The following is a 23,780-nucleotide window of genomic DNA, read 5'->3' as shown; positions in this document are numbered from 1 at the left end:
TGATTGATTGGTGAGGTGAAGGGATAGTGTGGGGATTGGTTCATGATTGCAAGCACTGTTAGATGGAGAAAAAAGAGGTAGATATGCCTATGGGAGTTTGTTAATGACGGATGGGGAAATAAGAGGGTGATGTGTTTTGGGAATTTGTTAATAATGATGGGGGCGTTAAGCACGAGTTGTGTGTGAATTTATTTATATTAGCATAAAGCTTAGAGTGTAAGAAAAGTTGGGGATTGGGCACAAGGATGTCTTTCGTTTTTGCGCTTTTACACCGACCGATATATTCTCTCAACGTTTTAGGCGCGGGCCCTCCCGCATATTGGGTGCCCTGATACGTGGCGGCGCGTGGCCCCGGGAATTCCCCGACCAGCCGCATCTGATGACGACAACTCAGTCAGGCAGGGCCCACCACCACCACCGACGCCCCGAGGGTCCGCCCCCTCCGCCACCTTTTTTTCGTATCGTATCATATCATCTTGTCATGTCTGTTTCTCTCTCCTCCACCGTATGCATGCCATTTGTGGCGGCGGTCGCGTTTCACAAAATTCCTCAATTTCTCCCTGCTGCCCCACTCTCGCCCCCTCGGTTACAGTGCCTGCACTTGCAACGACGACATCCAACGCCCAACATCGTCCCCACGCTCCTTAAATTCCTCGCCCCGTCTACGTCTCTCCTTCCATAATTCTAAGTTCCCACTCGTCCTGAACCAAGGATTTTCGAGCTGATCGACCGGAACCCATTATCGCAGTGGCTTTTCCACACGCGTGGTTATGACCTCTGTGCAGATTTGCATGGATTCCAACGACTGGCAACAGGTAATTACAACTTCCATGAATTTTGAGTGCAACATTATACCCCTGCCAGATTTTGCTTAATGTTTTCCTGCACAAGTAGTTTTTGGAGATAACTGTGTTATGAAGAGTTGAAACATGGGCGTAGTTTTTAGAAATAATTCTAGAAATAACTGTGTTAGGAAGAGTTGAAACTTCTTGCTGCATTATGGGTTGGAATTATCTCGAATCTTTATCCTCGTATTTCACTGCACAGATCCATCTACACCCTCAAAGTTGAATTTGCAGAAATATAGCCAAGAATATATGAACCTCAAGCTTTGCAAGCAGCATATTAGACCTAGGATCACATCGGTCTAATGGATTGTTTATCCCAATTTCACAGGGATTTCTCTATTAGTTGAATTTTACTTTGTTGAGATGAAAGATCTTAAGAGAGTGAAAAATATTTTCAAAGTTAAATGTTTGGAATAAATTGTCTAATGAATTTATAATGGGTTAGGTTACATTGAATTATTTTCTATTTAAGGCTATTGGTTTGATATCATTATGTTTTCTGGTTCTTGATGATGGGTGTAGTACACCCTAAATGTCAGACAAATTATATAAATCCATTACATTTTCTGGTTCTTGATAATGGGTATAGTACATCCTAAATGTCAGACAAATTATATAAATCCCTTACATAATTTATGGGGAAAATTCTCAACTAGACCTATATTTGCAAGTAGGTAGTTGTTTTTGAATTCTCATTACCATAATCATTAATTGTATTGCAGACTTAAATCTGATTATCAACTCTGATTCAGTGACTACCGTGATTAAGGATCTATATCTAATTCGGTGACTACCTTGATTAAGGATCTATATCTACACAGTAGTTGATCTGGAATTCTCATCACAATCACCATTAGGTTAGTTGAGTTGCAGATCCTTGTAGTATATGCTAAAATTGATAGGCTATTCTGTCATTGCCTGCCTTTGAACAAAATTAGAAAAGTGAGGTGCTCTATATGCTGGCTGGTATGTTGTAATAGAGGCAAGCTCTCACTCTTGTTGAGTGAGTTTCATTATAATCCAGATGAAGGAGATGTTGGGAAATTTTTATATCTTTGACCCAAGCTCTTACCCACTTCTGGTGCTTCCCAGATCTAGAGTTAGAGTGGCAAATAATTAGCATTGCTTTGCAGTAGCATCTGCTGTTGTAAGGAATTTTAGTGTTGATAGAATAAGTTCTTTAATCTCTTCACTCCCTTATCCACTATATCATCACTGAAAGCTAATCAGAAAGTTCGGATCAATTACTCCCTTATCCACTATATCATCACTGAAATCTAGTCAGAAAGTTTGGATAAATGTAAAATTGTTTTGCAAAAAATTCCGGGCAGCTGTTATGTGAAAATTATTTTGTTTTGCACTACAATTATTGTACAAAAGTTCATATTGTTGTTCAGGGTGGAAAGGTTTATAAATATTTGTGCCTGATAATTTTGATTTAGTTTGGGTTTAACAGCAGAACGGGATGCAGGAGAGAGGGCTGAAGTCCCCAGACGATATGATGTCTGCATGTTCCCGGCCTTTGTTGGAACGAAGACCAGTGAAGCAGCCAACCGACCAGCAAGCTCTGAAGTGCCCTCGATGTGATTCCCCCAATACCAAATTCTGTTACTATAACAATTACAGCTTATCCCAGCCACGACATTTCTGCAAGACATGCAGAAGGTACTGGACCAGAGGTGGTGCACTGCGTAATGTTCCAGTTGGTGGAGGCTGCAGAAAGAACAAGAGGACCAAAAGAGGTGGCCTAGATATTCCTGGAGGAGGACTAACATCTAGTAACTCTGCAAATCCATCTTCAGCTCACGACCTAGTGACTAATCCTTTCCATCATACTCCAAATGGTTCTATGTACTATGGGCTTCCTAGCAGTGGGAATGAGATTAGTCTGGCCTTTGCCAGAATTCAACAAGCTGCAAGACTGGGTGATAGATCTGCCATGGCCAATTGTAAAAACTCCAGTGATTTTAATCTGGGACGTAGCACCCAATCCTCCATCCCTTCTTCACATCTTTCTGCACTGTCAGCTCTCAAGTCCTCTCAGCTTTCAGCTCTTGAATTCCCTATAACCTCAGGTAGGCAAGATCAAGCTAGTGAAGATTTCTGTTCCTTCTTAGAGACCAACCCACATATGCCAGGACCAATTAATATCAATCCACCACTGACAGCCACTACCAGCAATCTCACCATGTTTACTGCACCAGATCAGAATCATCATGGGCAAAATAACATTGATTCAGGCATTCATTGGAATAGGTTGAATGACCAGTCAAGGATTCCCCTCCCACTTATGCATGAGGGACACCACCCAGATGATACACAGGCATTAACACACAATTTCAGTGGAGAACACCATCATCACACAATAAGCAAATCCAAAGTGAAGACAGAAGAGCCAGAGAATCGACTCGTTTCAGAATGGCAAATAATTCCAGGTGCTGCAGCATCAGAAACCCTATTTCAAACCACTGGTGATAATCCTGACTATTGGAATGGAGGTGCATGGCCAGATCTCATGACAAGCTATGTAGGCAGCTCATCTATTGGCCCTATAGTTTAGAAATTGTGTAATGAGCATAGCAAATTATCAAAGAGATAATGGCACCTATGCATGTCTGGTTTTTTACTTAATTGAGTGCTTTCATAGATCAGGAATTTGATCAATTCTTAGCCTTCTAATGGAGATATCTCTGCCAATCAGATTAGAGGCTCGCCATGCAACCATTACTAAATTCGTTCCACAATCCCAGATAAAGCTGCATTTTCTGCCAGGGTGCTGCAAGTTTGATCAACATACAAGCTGAAAAAGAGCCCCTGCATTAAGGGCACCCGAATTTTTATTTGTTCTAATGCTTCAGCGTGATAATTGCCAACATAGCTTAGGGTTTCATTCCACTCAACATTGCAGCCTAGCGAGGGAGATTTTTATTAAAATTACGGAGTCTTCTACGTATATAATTGTTTAATATATTGAAGTGTGGATGAAAATAACCAAAATTTTTGTTAATTTCCAACTGTTGTCTTGTGAGAGCTTTCCAGGGAAAACTCCGTTTTGTAAATGTCCAATATATGTCAGTGTGTATTATTTTGGAACACTAGATGGAGATTTATTGTTGATTATTCCAGTTTTTCGTGTGCTTGTCTATCTAAGCAGCTGAGCATTCAACTTCCCTGCGTAGCTTTTAAGGAGAAATGATTTTTTTTAGGGTTGCAGGAATGAGTTGGTGCAGGAGGGTGGTTTGCCTCGGCTTATAAATTTATAAGTTTGTACACATTGGCTTATTGATGGGTGCTTAGCGTGTCATGTATTGGCATCTATTGCCTTTTTATAATGCGAAGAAAAATGAAATGGAGTTGAGGAGTTTAAATGTATTATCTGTACTGTTTTATTGAAAAAATAAAGTGTATTAGTGTTAGCATGGCAACATGTCAATTTTTATGTTGAAAATGTAATGAATAGATGAAGAAATAATAAAGAGTAAGAAAAATATTACTTTTAACAAGTTTGAGAAGAATGTTAGTTTCAATCAAGTTTCAGATCAAATACCAGTTGCCTTTGATACGAAATCCCAGTCTGCCCCTCTGACTGTGTGAAAGTGTTGCCTGAATTAAATTCTTGATCAGTGTAGTACCCATAGGCACATGAGCCGTGAGGCTCACCATCCCCACACCAAGGCTACACTGATCAAGAATCTGATCTAGGTTAAGCGCTACACTAATCAAGAATCTGATGGTTACTTCTTAATGTAGCCTGGAGGTATGGGGTATAGAGTTGGCTTCTGCTTTTAAATTTTCAAGTTCATATTGAGAGGCCCTTTCATTTGTGATTAATACGTCATGTTGTATTGATACATTTTATCTCATATAATGAAAAAACATGCTGTGGAGTTTAAATGTGATTTTGGTATAATTGAAAATATTTTTTTTGAATTAATATATAATTGTCGTGTGGTGGTTTTAAAAATTATTAAATAAATAAGTGGGTGGGATTATTATTTTACAAATTTCTGAAAAAAATGGAGTTAAAGCGTTTACTAAAGAGAAGATTTTAAAATGAGATTTTATATTTTAAAAAGTATTAAAAAATATTAAATAAATAGATAAGATTGATTATTATTTTATAAATTTTAGAATTTTTATGAAAATATACCGTTAAAAACTATAATTTTAATATATATTTTTTATTTAAAAACATAGTTAAAAACTAAAAATTTTAAACATAATTTTAATATATTTTTTATATAAAAACAAAAATAAGTTAAAAGCTTGGCTGAGATTTCATAAATGCAAGTTTTTTTAAAAAGTATTTGGAAAAAATATTAGCTATTACTATCTCTCATATATATTATATATTAATATTGTAAAAAAATAAAGTGAAAGAATTGATTTTAATATTGTCCAATAAAAATGGAGTGAAAGAGTTTTAATATAATTTTATAAGAAAAATATTTTATATTTTAAAAGTTATTAAGGATATATCTATATTTATATCTATATATATATGGAATATTAAATTTTTGGATAATTTTTTATTTATTATTCAAAATTAGAAAAGTTTTTATATTTTTAATGAAAATTTCTTTGATCTAGATTTTTGATAGTGCATAAAGTGCCTATCTACACATGTTATGAGATATTATCTCAATTCAATAAATAGACTAAAACAAAAATGATTACTAACTCATTATTCTCAAAATTTTCAGTACAAAAATTTTCCAATCGTTATTATAAATAATTATAAAAACTTAAAAACTAAAAATAAATAACCTTAAAATCTAAAAACTTGAAAAGTACCCACAAAAATGGCTACTGACTCAACCTACACTCTCTATAATATATATACACTCTCTATAATATATAATATAATATAATATAATATTATATATATATATATATATAAATCTAAACAGGTAGGCCAGCATATTCAGACAAACATATCAGAAGCCCAAAAAAGAATCACAAACCTACAAACAAGCTCTCCCGGCAACAAAAAAGAAATGAAAAAATAAAGTGTGAAAGTGTCAGCATGGCAACATGTCATTTTGAGGAATTTTTGATTTTGAACTCTGATGAATGCTGTGAAAAAAATATCCTGGGGAGATTCGAAACAAATTTTCCGATAACGTAAGGCTGGCACACTCAGGAGCACGTTGCAACAGAGTTTTTGAAGTTTAATTAAAGAAAGCTCGAGTCAGAACTAAAGAGAAAAAGCAAATTTATTTACAGCTACTTGTCGTGGATTAAGATTCCAGAATGTCAGAGACAATATTTCCATGTAACCTCTGTGATACTGACAAAGTCAAGTCCTTTTAAGTACTATTTGTTCTCAGAAAAGAAGCAAATACGATCAAGCTAGAGATTCCTCATGCTTTTGAGTTTTTAATATACGATACTCCCCTCGCCTCTGCAACTGCATGCTGCATGTACAAATGTTTCTCCTCATATAGGTACCCAAATATGATTTGACTGCAATTATAATCGGCATGCTCTGCTTCATAAGCCCGTGAATGAACGCAGCCACGAAGTTTTAGGTATCGATAAGATCTTACAAAATCAAATCTTACCAGTTTAATGCAAATAATCAAACTTGGTATATTCAACCATAGCCCATTTATAACTTTTTTCCCATTAAAATCACAGAGATCAAATGACTTTTTGACTGAAATCTTGAGCTAGTCAGTTCAAGAATCATATATAATTCGATTTAGGGTTTAATTCCTGTGAATTTGTGGATTTTTCTTTTGGTGATAATAACAAGATTTCTATGTATGATTCTATTTACTATTACAATTAAGTTATTACAATTAAGTGTATGTTATTTTAATTCTGGAATTAATTTCTATTACAATTAAATATATATTATTTCAAATTGGGAAGTAAACTTTAAAATTTTGGACTTCTCTCCGATGATATTGATGATTTCCATGCATGACTCTTTTTTTCTAAAAAGAAAATCTTGATATTATATTGAGGATATATAAAACAAAATCTTCAGATAGTTCTGAATGTGTTTGATGAAAAACTCCTTATACTACCGATAGACTGCATCTCAAAACCAAGTTGAGCAGATAACCATCATGTAATATATACATGTACCTGATTAACAGCATTTTCAGAAAGAAACAAAACCCATAGAAACCATTCAGTTGATCCGAAGGTAAAGAGCAGTGACAGATGATAAGACAAATTTGGTGGATAAAGAAGAGTCCTCAAAAATTTTTAGGTTCCGCCACCTCCAAAGTGACCAGACTCTATTACAATTGAGTGTATATTATTTTAATTTGAGAATTAGTTTTTATTACAATTAAACATATATTATTTCCATTTGGAAATTAATCTTTAAAAAATTTTGGAGTTCTCTCGATCATAATGATGAGATTTCCATGCATGCCTGTACTCATTAATACAATTAAGTTTATGTCGACTTGATTTGGGGATTAGTTATATCAATTTCTAAGTGATAATAATAAGATTTAAATGATAAACTTGATTTAGGGACTAGTTATATCAATTTAAGAATTAATTTCTGTGAAATTGTGGAGTTCTCTCTGGGTGATAATAATAAGATTTAATAAAATCTAAATAATAATAATGAGATTTTCTTGCAGGACTCCTCACTAATACATTTAAATTTATAATTTTTCCATTCAAAAATTAATCCTTCTGAAATTGTGACGTTCTTTCCCTACATAACTCCACTCACTAATACAAGTAAGCGTATATTATCTCTCATAATAATTTTACACAAATGGCACTATGAATCCTTTTAAATCCCGGTATCGCACACAATAGAAAATGTCATGTTACCTGGATTAAAGGGTGTTTTATAATTCCATCAATGCGTACGTTGCTTGGAATGAGCATGTCTTTGTACTGGAAAGTTCAAAGCGCATGAGCACCCACCAGGCTATAGTACTTACGAGATAGCTTACGATTGTAGGTAAAGCCACAGACGTGTTAGAATTCACAGCTTGCTTGTACATTTTCTAAAACCAGCATTTGGAATATTTTTTCATGCAGGGGGACAGGACTCTGAAAAAATCAGTCATATTCTTCGTGGCGTTCAAGCCACTGCCTCTGTAAATCTGACTTCATGGGAATGGGATTTAGCTCTGCTGTCTCTCCACCAAACAGCTGTTCTAATGGATCAGCCCAACAATCATCTGCACGTTATTGTTTATCTATACTGATCATCAGATACTAGGCAACTGGTTTATTACGGAAGCATTCTATACATAAACCCTAGTAACAGCTTATTTACGTTACTGTGTATATACGTATATATATATGTGTATATACACACGTTACCAGTTGTTCGATTTCAACTGTCACGTCCATGAGCACATCAATCATATCAGCGTACGATAAGATTTATTCCAAACGCACCTCGGTTTCTGGTGATGGATTTTGACAAGATTCATGGTTCGCCTTTGAAACTTGGAATTTCAATAAAACTAGGAATATATTAAAATTCCTTAGTCTAAAGAGGGGGAGGAGTTGTCGGGAAAGTTACGAAAATTTTGGTCATACTTAGAGAAAATTTGGTAAGGATTTTTATAAATCTAAGTTATAGTTGTTAAACTTCAAAATTTTAGGTGTCCTAAATTTTTTTTGATGGTTCTGAATCCATTTCCACTATAAAAAACACTATTCAAACACTACCCTACAAGATTTTTTGAAATATTTTTGCCTAGATTCCAGCTACCTTTGACCGGCCTTAGATGACTCCCATTAAAATGATTATGGTTCCATATTATAAACTTAAATTTCAATGATATTGGAAATATATTAAACTAATTGGGGCAATGGAATTTTATTATTTTAAAAATTCTGAAATCTTATTAGTTAAAAGGTTTTTGTTTTAATATATATATATATATAATGGTCTGGAGAAATATTGTTATTTTCTTCATTTTAGAATAGTGTTATTTTCTTCATTTTAGAGAAATATTGTTATTTTCTTCCTTTTAGAATATTGTTATTTTCTTCATTTTAGTTTAATTCTTATATAGGATAAGTTGAATTTAGGATGAACATTTCTTGTAACGCTTGGACTCTGGTATATTTTTCGTAATGTTTATGGAAAATGAATTAAATATTTCAATAACTAAAACAAATACTACTAACTCTATTTGCATTATCAATAGTTACTTCTAGTTTGTGTTTTTGTTGTTGTTTTTAGTCTTGGAATCAATTTACTCTAGGGGTTGTGGCATTGTGATTAGGAGTTGGTTTTGTTGTGACGCATCCTTCAAGTTGTGTTTGTTTATCCAATTCCATAGTGGAGTGGAAGGCTAACTCGCTATGCTCTAGCTTGTTTATACAACTCAATAGTGGAGTGGAAGGCTAACTCACTATGCTCTAGTTATTGAGTTTTTGATTGTCTAAGCTTTGCTCTTACTTTTCATGTGGATGTTCATCCAAGCATTGAGCTATTGCATGTTCATGGGGATGTTTGAGCTATTGTTTGGCTCTCCTTATGGGATTTGATTTGTTCTTTGGTGAGGTGAAATATAATGGTTTCTAGGCAAATTTTCTAGGTTTTTTCCCACTTTCTACAAGTATGTCTAGTGAGGGATCGTGGCATTGTAGGTTGGAGTTGGTGCTTCAAGAGATGGCTTTTCCATGATTTGTCCATCATCTTTTTGATTCTTTATACAAGTCAACAGTGGGATGGCGAGGTGGGCAAGGTGAGCATGCTTTGCACTTGTTGTTGGCCATCTAAGTTTTGTTCTTGCTTTCAATTTTTAGCCATTGATCTCATGCATTGTGTATTGCATGTTCCTCGGGGAATTTTATTTGTTGTTTAATTACTTGGTTTCTACAATGGGGGCTGGGGTTGTTGACTTACATCTACTTCATTTATTGTTTTATGCTACTAATAGATCTATTTGATTGGTTTCACTTATGCGGTTGGCTTTATTCTCTAATGAGGTGACACATAGTGGTTTTAAACAATTTTTCTTGGGTATATTTTCTAGGGTTTTTTTGTTTTTTAGTCAACATCCATAGAGTTGTGGTGGCTTTGTGGTTAGTTATGTAAACTATCATTGGGTGTTTTATTAATTTCCCTTTTGCCTTATTTTCATTATGGTGAGTGTTCATTCTTTTGGTCGCTGGCTTGGTTAGCAAGATAGTATATGCTCGAGTTAGTGGCCGTTTCTTGACAATGTACCAATCTTTATTGCTATTGGTGAGCTACTTCCTCTCCTTGTCTACTCTTATATATTTAATTATTATTACTCTATTAACTGATTGAATGTGTTCTTCTAGATGTTTTATATATAAATGATGTTATTATGTAAATCATATGCTTTGCTCATTTTACATTGGACCCAAGTTCATGATTATGTAACATATCTCTTATTAATAGTTTGAACTATAAACCTAGCTTGTCATTTGACATGGATTCTTGTGAGTCCATGATTGTTGTCTTGGTGGTGCCTTGTTTCAACCAAATTATACTAAAAAAAATGCAAGATTAGTTTATTTCCATGTCTCTTTCTTTTGGACTTCCTTTGGGTTCTAAACAATATCCACCATTGAAAAAAAGGAACAAATAATAGCTCACAAACCCCAATATACACCCAACAATCCATCACAATCAAATTGGAAGAATGATCTAAAACAAAACCCACTACATTGGACGTTCCTAGTTGCTAGTCTAAAAGTTAGTAGTTTAGATGTATTGATAATGCAAAAGTAGTAAATTGACCAAACCTAATCTTTTCAATATGGTTTTGATATGCCATTGAAACCTAGTTCTAGGTTTTCTCATCACCCCTTTTCTTAGGCATTTTTCGTTTAGATTTCAATGTTTGTAATATTGTTCTTTTGAGATTCTTGAACCTAAGGGTTCTTGAATTGATATGTGAAATGGCTTGACATGGGCTGGAGGTGGTCTTAGAACAACCATTGTTTGAAGTAGAATTATTATAACAATTTTCTAATATTGGCTTCTTTGAACGCAAAAACTATGACATTACATTAATTTATTAGTATAGGTTCTTCCTTGATGCATTTTATGCATTGTTATTTGAATGTGAGTTGCAATTTTTTTTGTTGGGATTTGTGGTGTTAAATATTGCTCCTCTCGATTTGAAATAAATATAGTTGTGTGTAAATAAGATGGCAATAAATCTTATTTCTTGTTATACATTTAATTCAAATGATTCAATTGATGGATTTAATGTGTCCTTCCTCACATTTTGTTACATATAAATGATATTTTTATGAAAGTGGTGTACTTATTCCATTTTACATCAAACTCAAGTTCATGCCTATGTGGCTAAGCTCCCACTACTATTTGAACTGTAAGCCTAGCTTGCTAGTTCACCCTATTTTCTTGTCAATACATCATTATTGTCTTTGCAACATCCTAATTCAACTATATTGTTATTCATATATACTAAAATCATAGAATGCATTTTGTTTCTAATCATGTCATTTGTTTCTTTCTTTTAGAACACCTTTGGATTCTAGAAAAAAAAGACTATTGAAATAAGGAAACTAAGACCAAATTGTAAACACTCATAAACGCCAATTGCATCATCGAGTTGAGAATAATAAGCTAAATCAAAACTTGGCTATGTTGGAAGTTCTTAGATCCTAGTATAAATATAAATGGTTCAAATTGAGCTAATGATATTCCAAAAGAAATAAATTGAGTCAATCAAGGAAGCGTTAGGGGATAAATTTTCCCCATGGGCCAATTTTCCATGTGTTTTAACCACAAAAGAAAAGAGTCAATTTCATTTTTTTTCTAAAAATGATTACTAACTTGGCCGCCCACCCCCCGGCCACCCATGGTGGCGCAACCATGGGTGGAGGGCCTACGTGCAGGGCCCCTCTGCCCACGGTCGCGCCACCACTGGCGGCGGGGGAGCGGGCGGCCATGCTAATTTTTATTTATTTTATTTTTCTTAAAAAATAAACTTTTAAAATTTTTAAATTTTTTTTTAAATAATTTTTAAAAATTTTTAAATTTTAAATTAAAAAATGAAATTCGTTTAAAAAAAAATACAAGATTTTTAATGATTTTTTTAAATAAAAAAAAAAATATTGTTTTAAAAAAATAATAATAATAATAAATTTTTTAATAAAAAAAATTTGTTTAAAAAAAAATAAATTTTATTTTTTTTGTTTTTTTAATATTTTCATATTTTTTTGGTTTTTTTTTAAATAATTTTCATTTTTTTTTGTTTTTTATAATTTGAGTCTATTTTGGTTTTTTTTAATATTAATTTGACTAGTTTTTTAATTTTTTTCGTTGATTTTCTTCTTCTTTTTTAAAACTAGTTTGTTTTAAATTTTATTTTTTTCCTTTGTTAATGTTTTTTTTTAATTTCTCTATTTTACTTACTCTTATATATATATATATATATATATATATATATATATATATATATATATTTTTTTTTTTTTTTCCAAATTCTTTTATGGTTTATGAGATAATTTTTTTTTAACATTTTTTATTTTTGTTATATATATGTTTGTTAAGTAATGGACATTTTAATCTTAATTTTAGTAGATTTTAATTTTTTTTTGGTTAATTTTCTTTCTTTCTTTTTAAATCTAGTTTGTTTTTAATTTTTATTTTTAATTTTTTAATTTTTTCTTTAATTTTTTTAAATTTTTCTATTTTTACCTACTTAATTTTTAGTTTATTTTAAATGTGTGTGTTTTTTTTTTCTTTTCCATATTTTTGTTTTTTTTTCTTTTGCCATTTTTTTTATGGTTTACAAGATAATTTTTTTATTTTTATTTTATTTTTTTCCTTTTTTAAAATTTTTTTTTTACTATTTATTTGTTTATAATGTTTTTTTCTTAGTTTTTTAATTCTTATCATTAATTTTTTTATTTTTATTTTTTACATTTTTATGATTGTTTTTTTTGTTTTTTTTTTTTTTTGCTTTTGTTTTTTTGTTTTTTTTTTTTTTCAAAGTATATATTTTAATTTATGTTTTGTTAGTTTTTTTAACTTTTGTTTTTAGTATATATTTTAATTTATGTTTTGTTATTTTTTCTCAGCGTTAACACTTTTCGTTTTGAGGGTGTTTTTTGGACAATTTTTGTGCAAAAAAATTGGTTTTCACTGCTATTTTTAAAACATGTTGAAAATTTACTCAAGAAAAAAAAGGTGTTATTCCAGTATCAACACTTTTCGTTTTTAGCACTGTTTTTTTATGTTTTTTCGAGGTTTTTTGGCCAGAGTTTCCGTTTTGATTTTATAGTTCCCATTTCAAAGTTTACATTGTTCACTAAGTAAGTATTCTTATCAAGATTTTTTGTTACCCAATTTTTTGATTTTTTTCAATGAAAATTCAAGTCTAAATTATGCTACTGACCCAAATTTTCATAACTAGATTCTTTTATTTTATTTTTTTCATATAATTTTTATAATTTTTTGAAAAAGAAAAGTCATGATGGAAGCAGGGTAGGATTATTACTCCCTTCACCCACAACTTGCATCTTTTCTTGTTGAGATAGTAGGGAAATAAAATAGGTTGTATTGTTTACACTATTGTAGAGTTTCAATCTATGACCATTAACCACAAATGAAACTCCTTCCTCATCAATTATATTGTGATGCAGGCAAGTTCCTCTGCGGACAGAGGCAACCCCTCTAGCCCTAGAGTGGGTCTAGTCACATCAAAGACAATACCAAAGAAAATTTCCTTAGAAATTTGATGTCATGAAGGCCTACCTTCAAATCATTGTTCGATGAAGTCCATGTTGTGCTGTTCCAGCTCTCATTCTTCTAATCACATGTACCTGAAAACAACATATAGAGCACAACCACGAACATAATCAAGTATGACAAAAATGATCTACTTAAAGAGTCAAAGAGCTTCAAGCTATCACTACGCAATTTGACATAAGATATAGGAAATAAGCTATTGATTTGTATTAATGAAAATTGAAGTAAAACTTACAACCAAGCCTTGACGTCGTAAGTCTCTGTGAAGGGTCCTGTTAGCATGTCTCCGCAAGCATTCACTCATGAATTGTCTCCCAAAAGACGAATAACTCTCTCTCCTACCCAAAAGGCTAATGCTAGAACACTCTTGCAGTCAAATCAACTCCACTCAAAACCAACCCAGGCTAAGTTACATAAGAGGCTACTTCCACACTCTAGCAAACTCTCTACTTTTACTTATTGAATTCTTGAACTCTGAAGTTACCAAGCTAGCTGATCTTAGCCATGGAGGAGGTATTTATAGGAGGAGGAGCTTCCATAAGAGATGGGAGAAAGAGCTTATCCCTTTGAGAGGTTGCACAAAAGGTGGAACAACTATCCCAAAGGAGAGAGGCGAGCTCATCTGATCCAACAACCAACCCTAGGACTGCCCATGAAGCTATTACACTTCGAAGCTTCGACGAGTTGTTTAAAAAACTTGCCAAAAGTAGGTCGGCGTGAGTGCAACATAGAGATAGAGTGAAGACTTCGCTAGGGCTAGTGCAATATTGGCCATCTTCGCAGGTGGAACAACTATTGTCCCGCGACAACCAAAAAACATAGGCAAAAAGGATTTGCTCTAGGAGTAGTGAACTGAGACCTATTCTTCCTGAGGTGACAAGGAAGACATTGACACATAATTTGCAACATGACACAAGGCAAATGTCAATAACATGGACCGGCAGTGTCCAGGCTTAGGGAATGCGGGGTCGGTGACAATTACTATGTAACAGATGCCCCCTAAAGCATGAAGGCCGAGAGAGTGGGAGGGGTGAAATGCTTTACAAATCCACAACTAAAACAAACACCATCATGGAGAACCTACAAATGCAAGTACAACTAATATATATGATACATGAGTACACAGTGAAAGGAAATACATGTGCATAAGGCATAGGCACAACCATCTCGAAGATAAACATAAATGATCTGTGGTATCAACGCAGCCATCCAATTAGAAGGACCATATAAAAGACTCAGATATGGTCGCAGCCATCCAATCAAAAGAGTCATGTATAAAATCACAAACCAATCAACATAACCTGGACTTGTGTAATCTGAGCCCAGGGTCTTGAATCCCAACCCGATCAAGGTACAAGTTCTAATATGCGAATAGATGTGCTAAAGTCGAGCATACTAGAAAATCGCTTGATTACCGGTCAATGATGTAAACCGTTAACAAGCGCGAGACATACCACCAATAATGTCAATGATTCTCAAGGTTTCGCTAGTACAATCCACGAAGTGTGAACAATGAGTTGAAGTCGAACACCTGTGAAATCACCCGATCGAAGGCCAATGATGAAAGCCTGTCATCGAATGCAAAGAACTTGCCATTAAGGCATGCAAGCTCCAAGGTACTAGAAAGGAGTCTCTAGATCAACTTCCCGGATAATGAGCTGAAGTCGACAGGAAGCGATCGGTCGAAGGAGGGCCATAATGTTTCCCACATCATCGACACGAGACAGAGGAACAAGATGAATGTGGATGACTTGAACATATCGGCGACATGACTCTGGAGTTTGGCAACATTTTCGTACCAAGGGATCAAAGGTCATGATGATGCAACAAGGATCAGATGGAATGAGGCAAAATGGATATCCCAAAACCTGAAAGGCCAATGATAAAGTGAGGACATCCCAACCTGACACGAAGTAGAGAGAGTGTCGATGTTCAAGAGCGATAAGGTGCCATAATAATGAATACAACCAACAAAATACTTCCAAATTCTCCCCCACCATTTCTGGCAAGTACCCCAATTATTTTTGAAACACAAGCTTGAAGGGGATAACATATGCTTGTAATGTAAGTTTGTCCCTCAGACAAATCTGACCTAGTAAAGTGTAACGAGCGCTAGGAAGGAGAAGCTCAGTCTCGTCATGATGTCAAGTCCAATGTCGTTAGGGTTTAATGAGTCTGACATAGGCAAAACTCGGAGTCTTTTCATATTTAGAGAGTTTGAAAAAGACACAGAAAAGAAAATTCCAAAGGTCCCTTTTCGTAAATTTGTCCCTCGAATCCGAAAAGGTAGAAAACAATACCCTAGGGAACCTATTGACCATGATAGATCAACGTATACCTTTTACGTAAGTAATCTATCTCAGTCCGTAAAAGGGGTAAACTTATACTGGGTAGATGACACTTCGTAGCCTTTAACAAGTTCAAAGCGACAAAAGCTCGAAAATATTTTCATGTTTCGAGAGTCAGAAAAGAGCTTAATGATGACTCCAAAAGGGAATTTTTCGTGTTTTTACCAAGTTCAAAAAAGTATAAAATACAACTTGTAAATCATGATCACCAGAGTATTTGGAACTTGTCGTTGCACAAAAAACAAGTGTAAGATTTGTTTTTCACGTAAATATGCATAAAATATTCAAAATAGACCTAAAACCCTAACCTAAAACCCTAATTTTCCAAAAAGAGCTTATAAAAGGGCTAATTGGTAAAAAAACAATTCACTTTTTACTTTTACCTTGGAGTGGAAAAAATTTACCCTTGTGCACTTGCGATTTTGGTGATCGATTGGAGGAGTTTCAGAAGCTTTTTTGCGAATATGTCCGGTCCAGGTAGGCACCACACCTTTTTCCTACATTTTTAGACATAATGTATCTCATTTTTGAAGTTTTTAGCCGTGATTTAGAGGAGTTTTGTGGACGGGAGTGTCTACAGTGGTCGGCGCAATTTCCCAGCTCAGGACCGCAAAGAGCCAAAGTTTCCAACGGAGGGAAAATGAGATCTTCGCGACTGTACACCAAATGGTTGCGAAGAACCCAAAGTTTCTGAACCCCGGATTCTGGCTCGACACACCTGTTTGAAAAACAGGCACAACGAGAGCCAAGAACAAAAATTCCTCAAAATTTAAGCAATTTGAAGAGGTTTTAGGCATAATTATGGCACTTATAATTAAATATTTGTGTGTTTGCAAGGAGAAAATCATGATAATCGAATGGAAAGAGTAGGAACATAGCAACGATGATGAGTTGGCCATGGGGGATCCAAATTGTTTGGATGTGCTCAGGAATTGCGGGCTTCTAAAGTTTTTCATGGTGTCGTGCCTAAGAGCACAACTGGATCTACTCCAATATCTCGCTGGAGCATGGGATCCAAATGAAGGGAGATTCAACATTCGGGGGTAGGGATTAGAAACCGATGCCACTAACATCTATTTCCTAACAGGGTTATCATGTAGGGGAGAAAGGCCCCGAATGACAGGTACTTGGATCACAGGAGAGATGATGGACATGCTCATTAGAAGGATGTGTCTAAAGGCCCAGAAATCAGACAAGGGAGGCAAACTAAAGATCGCAACAGTCGCTGACTTGTCCCTGCGAGTCCTCCTTTCCACCATCACTATAGCAGCTAGTTCGCGACCCTACATGAGGCCACCAAGACTCAACTCCAGCTGGCCACTAACTACTTAAACCCCACTATATTCAATTGGGCAGAGGTAGTATCATACAACCTCAAAATGCAATTAACAAAATGCCGACGAGGTGATACCAAACAGTTTGGGTATGGCTGAATCCTTGTACCATTCATCCTGGAATGGCTTCCCATCTTTCAGAGACATGGAGTGGTCATGGCAAGGCCACCACCATGGGAGCCACGGATCACTCGCTAGGCTATACTAATGCCTTGAGGAGGCGGCGGTCAACAGATGTCGTGGAGACCAGAGTTCTTCGAGTTGCTAGATTGCCAACTCATTGTTGCAGAGGACTGGCAATATGCCGGAACTAACTTTAGAGGTGATCCAGACCTAGTACTCCCTCCTGGGGAACACTGAGATGATAGAAGTAACAAACTCATTTTTTGATTTTTAAAGACTTTTGTAATATATATATATATATATATATATATATATATATATATCTGTGTGTGTGTGTGTGTGTGTGTGTCCGGATCATTATGTTTCAATCTTGCAGATGTTGGACTGGAAAGACCTGCAAGTTTGTCTCCCATTGCTTGGAGAGTTGAGAGGGAGTTCGAGCTACCTCCTCCTGGCGGAGACGTGGAGGATGAGATTTCCCGTGACCTGGAGGGCTTGACAAAGGGGATCCTGGATTACGTGGGATTCGAGGATGTCCCTCGATAGTACCAATTACACACAATAGGGGTGTCGAATAGGATCCACCAACTACTTAGACGTGTTGTCCGAGCAGTGGTGTGCTATAGAGAGCATCATGCAGATTAGACCCCTAGGTTTATTTTCTACAATTTTGAGAGACATGTTGTCTCATGATGTAACTTGAACACATATTTTTTTAGCACTACGATGTGCAACACATGATATATATACATACCTATGTTTTGTTTTATCAACTTATTATGTCTCGATGTTTAATTTTACAAATGTCGCAAATGTCTCTCTAACAAATGATTTGCCAATGCATCTGTTAATGTATTTAGTCTTCTAGGAATATGTTGATATGTAATGAAATCAAAATTCCTTTCTAGTAAACGAACGTGCAAATACAACCTTAAAATATGAGGGTTTCTGATGGAATAATGCTGGTTGAGCTGGAGAACAACAAGCTATGAATCTAGATTTACGATCAAAGCGCGAATATTGAGGGAAACAACCTCAGTCAATAGCTCAATAATTGCACTATATTCAACGACATTGTTCGTAGTACATCCTAGAAAAACACCTTGAAGATCTACCAACTCACCTTGAGGATCATAGATAACCCATGCCGCGGAGGAAAGATTTCGAGTACTGTGACATGCACCATCAGCGAAATCGACATAAGGTGCGACAAACATCTACATAAGAAGCAAAAGGACACAATAAGAGAAAAATGCTTACACACCAAGCCAAACATGTATGAAAATGAAAACACACTTATGTACATAGAAATGCACGAAAGACTCATGCATATATTTCTTGAGATAAAGCTCGTTTTGGGGCTTATCTAAAGGAGTGCCTTCATAATCAATCAGCTCATAGGCACCTTTTTGCAAAACACATTTTACAATGTAGGGCCCATGCCACATGGGTTCAAATTTGCCTGCCCCCAGCTTATCATGAGCTTGATCATACAACAGGACTAAATCCCCTTCAATGAAGGAACGTGGGTTGACCGTTTGATCGAAGTGAGCTTTCACTCACTTCTTCTGTGCTTCAATGACCAATGAAGCAAGTCGATGAGTCTCATCAAGCCATTCTAAATAAAGAAGACACTCCTCCACCAAAGTGGTATTCAGCAATAATTCGATAGCTAATTTGAGAGAAGGAATTTCACATTCAATCAGAATGGTAGCATACAGACCATAAACAAGCTGAAATTGTGTAAATCTGATAGCATCCTTAACCAAGGTTCAGTAGGCCCATAGAGCAGAAAAAAACATCAAATGCCAATTGGACCCATGCATTCCAATGGTATGTTGAAGCATGGTGACCAACACTTTGTTCACTGCTTCAACTTGGCCATTGGACTAGGGGTAATATGGCATCGAACTATCGTGACGCAAGCCCAACTGGGTTGTCAACTCAGCCATCATATAATTACGAAAATGAGATCCATGGTCTGTGATGATGGCCTGACGGACTCCGAACCTGGTAATCACATGATTGAATAGAAATTGAGTAGCTGCCTTACTGTTGTTAGTCAATGTAGGCATCGCTTCGGCCCAGTTCATAAAGTAATCAATGGAAAATATGATATACCCATGCCCCTCGACTGAACAAGGGTTACAAGTCATAAAATCAATGCCCCACTTTGCAAAAGAGACAACGGTAATGATAGGATGCAAAATAGAAGGCGGCACACACATCTTGCGCTGGTAAATTTGACACGCATGACATGCACGGGCAGCAAGAATGCAATCCTTGAAAATGGATGGCCAAAAATAACCAGCATGAAGAATCTTCTGAGCAGTGGCATAACCAGACATATGATGCCGCAGGTGCTAGAGTGACATTCTTTTAAGACTTTCTTAGCTTCCTTAAGGGTTAAACAGTGGCGAAGAATAGAATCAACTCTGACATGGTACAACGTGTCTACAATAATACGATATGGCTAATAATGATGGCAAATGCACCACTGAGCATCCTTAGACAAGCCAGAGCGAAATAAAGATGTCTGGAGGTAAATGATGATGTCACTGTACCCGGGATCGAGGGTACTAATTAAGAAGAGCGTATCATCTGGGATGCGATCCTCTATCTAAGAGGGAACGGAAGGAGGTGGTAAGGAGAAAATCAACTCAGCAAAAACCAGTGACTTCTTAGATTTTGTGGTAGTGAACTCCAAATCAAACTCCTAGAGGATAACTATCCACTTGGAGTATTTTCCCCCCAGTAATTGATGTGATAGAATATATGTCATCAGGTTGCAATCAGAAATCAAGGTTGTGGTACGTAACAAAATGTAATGACGAAAACATTGAACAACCTGAACGACTGTCAAGGCCAACTTCTCGAGCATAGTGAGTCTCGGTGTCAAGAAGGTTGCGGCTAAGATAATATATGACATGCTCAAAACCATCATCATCGTCCTGGACCAGAACCATGCCAATGGTACTATCAGTGGCAACTAGATAAAGCGAGTAATCACGGTGATAGTTAGGTGGATGCAACAAAGGAGCAGAAACAAGAAGGGTCTTGAGTTTCTCAAATGACTTTTGGGCAATTTCATCCCAAATGAATGGAAATTCATGCTTAAGTAGACACATACAACCTTTAGCGACCTTGAAATAGTTAGGGAGGAAACGACGCAAGAAATTAGCCTTCCCTTGCAAACTATGCAACTGGTGCAAAGTAGCAGGAGGCGGGAGATTCAAAATAGCTTCGACCTTAAGTGGATCGAGATGAATACCCTCCTTAGAAACGAAAAGCCCAAGGAGTCCACCAGACTCAAAGCAGAAGACACATTTGTGAAAATTGAGATGAATTTGGTAATATCTACAGTGAAGAAAAATCTGACGGAGGTGGCCCGGATGGTCTGTGCGTTTAGTCGAAGGATCAGGAAGATCATCCAAATAAAGCTGAACAATGTGTCTAATATCATGAAAAACATAAGACATTTCTCTTTGGAATGTCGCACTGGCATTCTTTAGACCAAAAGGAAGCTTTTTATAAGCAAAAGTATCCCACAAATAGATAAAGGAAGTCTTGTGTTGATTAGCAGGTAAAATATTGATCTGGTTATAACTAGAGAAGCCATCCATAAAAGAGAATATTTCAATCCCAACAGAGTCATCGACAAGCTGGTCAATAAAGAGAGTGGGGTAGTTATCTTTCAGATATGTGCGATTAATATCATGGTAATCAACACAAACTCGAATAGTGCCTTGCTTTTTAGTCACAGGGACAATGTTAGAGACCCAGTCTGTCAATGGAATAGGACAAATGAACCCAGCCTTGAGAAGTTTTACAACCTCTCCTTTAATGGCAGCTGCCTTTCTTGGGTGCACAGGATGTAAACATTGATGAAGTAGTTTTGCATTAGGATATGTAGGTATCTCATGCACCACAACACTCAGATCTACATTGGGCATTTCTTCATACGACCAGGCGAACACGTCGCGAAACTCTCGGAAGAGGTTAGTGTAAATCTTGATCTCCTCAGGAGTACAAGTTACTCCAATATGAATATTTTTGACAAACCCCGGTTTAACAGAGATGTCGATAGGCATGGCTTGTGTGATATTTCCCATACTCCCTTCAGAAAAGACCTCATGAGTTAAGATGGGTGTCAGAAGCAGTTAAGAAGGAACATGTGAAGCAAAATTATCTAGACAGGTAATCATTGCCCCAAAGCCAGGAAGAAACGAGGAACGATGATGACTATCGACCCAAGGAGGATCCTTAAAAGACAAAGTTTCAAGAATAGCCTCATCAGAAGGAAATGTTTCTTGCAAAGGATCAGGAGAAGCAATATCTCCAAGCCAAGGGGATTGCACATACGTGTCAAGAGATCTACTCGAAGGAGTAGAGTTAGAAGAAGAAACTGAAGCCGAGACGATTTCAACATAGTTAAGCTCAGCAAGGCTTAATGGCATAACATCACCCCAAGAATCTACCTAATCGAGAGGAGGAATCACCCAAGGATCAGGGTTAACATAGATCATATTAACGGAGGTGACATTAGGAGGTGGGAGCGGAAAAACGCCCATGAGGGAAGGAGCTTTAAAGAGTCCAACACCCACACTCTCATAAGGAATACTAGTATGCTCCACATATGGAACATTGCCTTTTGAGGAAGAGGAAGCAAAGAAGGACAACTGATCGATCGTAACAATTTTCCCTTAATGAGGAAAATGGAGTACGTGGAACAGTGAAGAAGCAACAACATGCATAGCATACATCCAACTTCGACCCAATAGAAGGTTGTAAGTCAGATTGGCATCGACAACCTCTACTTCGACATTGACCATCTTTCCTTCCAAGGTGATAGGAAAGCACGGGAGAATACCAAACGGATGAGAATCTCTTCCATCAAATGCCTCCAGGGTATTTGGAGATTGACTCAAAGAGGGAGAACCAATGGCTTTCCAACAAGAAACAAACATGATGCAAGTCGAGGCTCCTTCATTGATAATAGTACGATGAATAGTCTTTGAGTTAATAACAACCTGGATGAGAAAAGCAATCTGGTGAGGCAAATGCAACACATGATTTTCAAGATCGAAAGTAATCAACTTGGAATCAGTCGGATCAATTCCACTGATGGCGGATAGTAATGACTTCCATTGGGGAGGACAACTCTGGAGAACCTCCAATGTAGACATAGCCAAAGGAGCTTGGGCTAGATCTTCGACAATACTATAGTGTTGTGCAACACAAGCATTGTAGTTATAGGAAGATTTCTGGAGAATTCCTTTAGCAGGTGGTTGAATGACAGACTCATTACTAGGCCTTTCAATATGAAGAGGGCTAGAACTAGATGGGGGAACACTAGAAGGAACTTCAGGTTCTTTCTCGGCCGGCGTAGCATAATCTTTCGATTGAGTAGACACGTGAATAGGAATAGTCCCCGCCATAAATACCTGGGAAGCAGATGAGGAAGAGGATTGAGGCTAATCCACCATTTGAGTTTGCTGGGAAGGAAAAGGTTCTTTAAGCATAGTAAGAATCCCTAAAGTCCCCTTAAGCAAACGACTTACCTCAGACCATCGAGTAGAGTCTTTAGTGAAGTGATCCTCATCACAGATAAGACAAGGATACTTAGGTTTGCATTTAGAACCATCATCGGTAGGAGTCTTAGGAGTTTCTTGCTTTGGCGTGTCATGACATCATGCTAGGAATTGGATGAACACCAAAGGTGATAAGTCATGACATGTGCCTGAGGATGTTCTCTGGATTTTCCTTCAAACTTAGGACAGTCACCAGAGATCTTGGTTGGAACAGGGGCCATTATGGATTATGAAGTATAGGATCATTTGTCAACTTCGACACATCGAGGAGTTCCAAAGTTGCAAGAAAAGGTAACTGAGGATTGAAAGACATCATGGGTATTTGATAAGGACCAACGTTAGGGTTCCAACTAGGGCGTTGTTGTCCCAATGGATCTTGTCCTAGAGGATTTTATCCATAAGGGTTATATTTTGGCGGATTGAAACCATACCCTGGTTGTTGACCTGGATTTTGACCTCCAACAAACCATTGATTACCAGTTTGACCAACAGGGGCATCATATGGCTACTGAAAATTTTGATAAGGATTAACCTGATGTTGCTAATAGTTCTGATATGGATTACCCTAAGGTTGCTGAGGTACTTGAGGACCGTACTGAAACTAAGGCCCAAACTATGCCTGGGGCCCAAGTTGTATCTGATAAACAGGTTGAGCTTGGAATCCAAACTGAGCCTGGGGATCGGGTTGAGTTTGGGGACCAGCTTGAGCTTGAGGTCTAGGTTGCATTTGAACACCAGGTTGACTAATAACTGGATTGACCTGACCAAAAGGTTGTCCTTGCTGAGCAGCAGGTTGGCCTTGTTGGAATTGGGGCTGACCTAACTGACGAGAAGGT

The 23,780-nt window shown here is 36.4% G+C and overlaps 1 protein-coding gene across 6 annotated transcripts; it reads left to right on the top strand.

The window, feature by feature from the left end:
• Positions 1–670: 670 nt before the first annotated feature.
• Positions 671–3,855, top strand: LOC149150447 (uncharacterized). Of its 6 annotated transcripts, none has more exons than XM_089438531.1 (3): positions 671–815; positions 2,320–3,375; positions 3,555–3,855. In XM_089438531.1, the coding sequence occupies exons 1-3, from the start codon at positions 771–773 to the stop codon at positions 3,600–3,602; spliced, it is 1,149 nt and encodes a 382-aa protein (XP_089294657.1). In that variant the 5' UTR covers positions 671–770; the 3' UTR covers positions 3,603–3,855. The 6 variants fall into 6 exon arrangements, with proteins under 6 accessions (XP_089294657.1, XP_089294655.1, XP_089294654.1 ...); XM_089438529.1 differs by having other exon boundaries at positions 2,308–3,375; XM_089438528.1 differs by having other exon boundaries at positions 2,305–3,375.
• The last annotated feature ends 19,925 nt before the right edge of the window (positions 3,856–23,780 follow it).

This window comes from Pinus tabuliformis, chromosome 9, assembly GCF_031772625.1.
Source record: "Pinus tabuliformis cultivar Carrire ecotype Pingquan chromosome 9, CPIR1, whole genome shotgun sequence".
Taxonomy (NCBI): Eukaryota; Viridiplantae; Streptophyta; class Pinopsida; order Pinales; family Pinaceae; genus Pinus; species Pinus tabuliformis.
Note: the sequence above shows the minus strand (reverse complement) of the source record. Positions and strands in the feature narration are given on the sequence as shown.

Coding starts and splice junctions, on each gene's coding strand:
- LOC149150447 (XM_089438528.1), top strand. CDS start 771: ATGACCTCTGTGCAGATTTGCATGGATTCCAACGACTGGCAACAG. Junction 816..2,304: donor ATTCCAACGACTGGCAACAG/GTAATTACAACT, acceptor TGGGTTTAACAG/CAGAACGGGATGCAGGAGAG. Junction 3,376..3,554: donor CAGATCTCATGACAAGCTAT/GTAGGCAGCTCA, acceptor CAATCAGATTAG/AGGCTCGCCATGCAACCATT.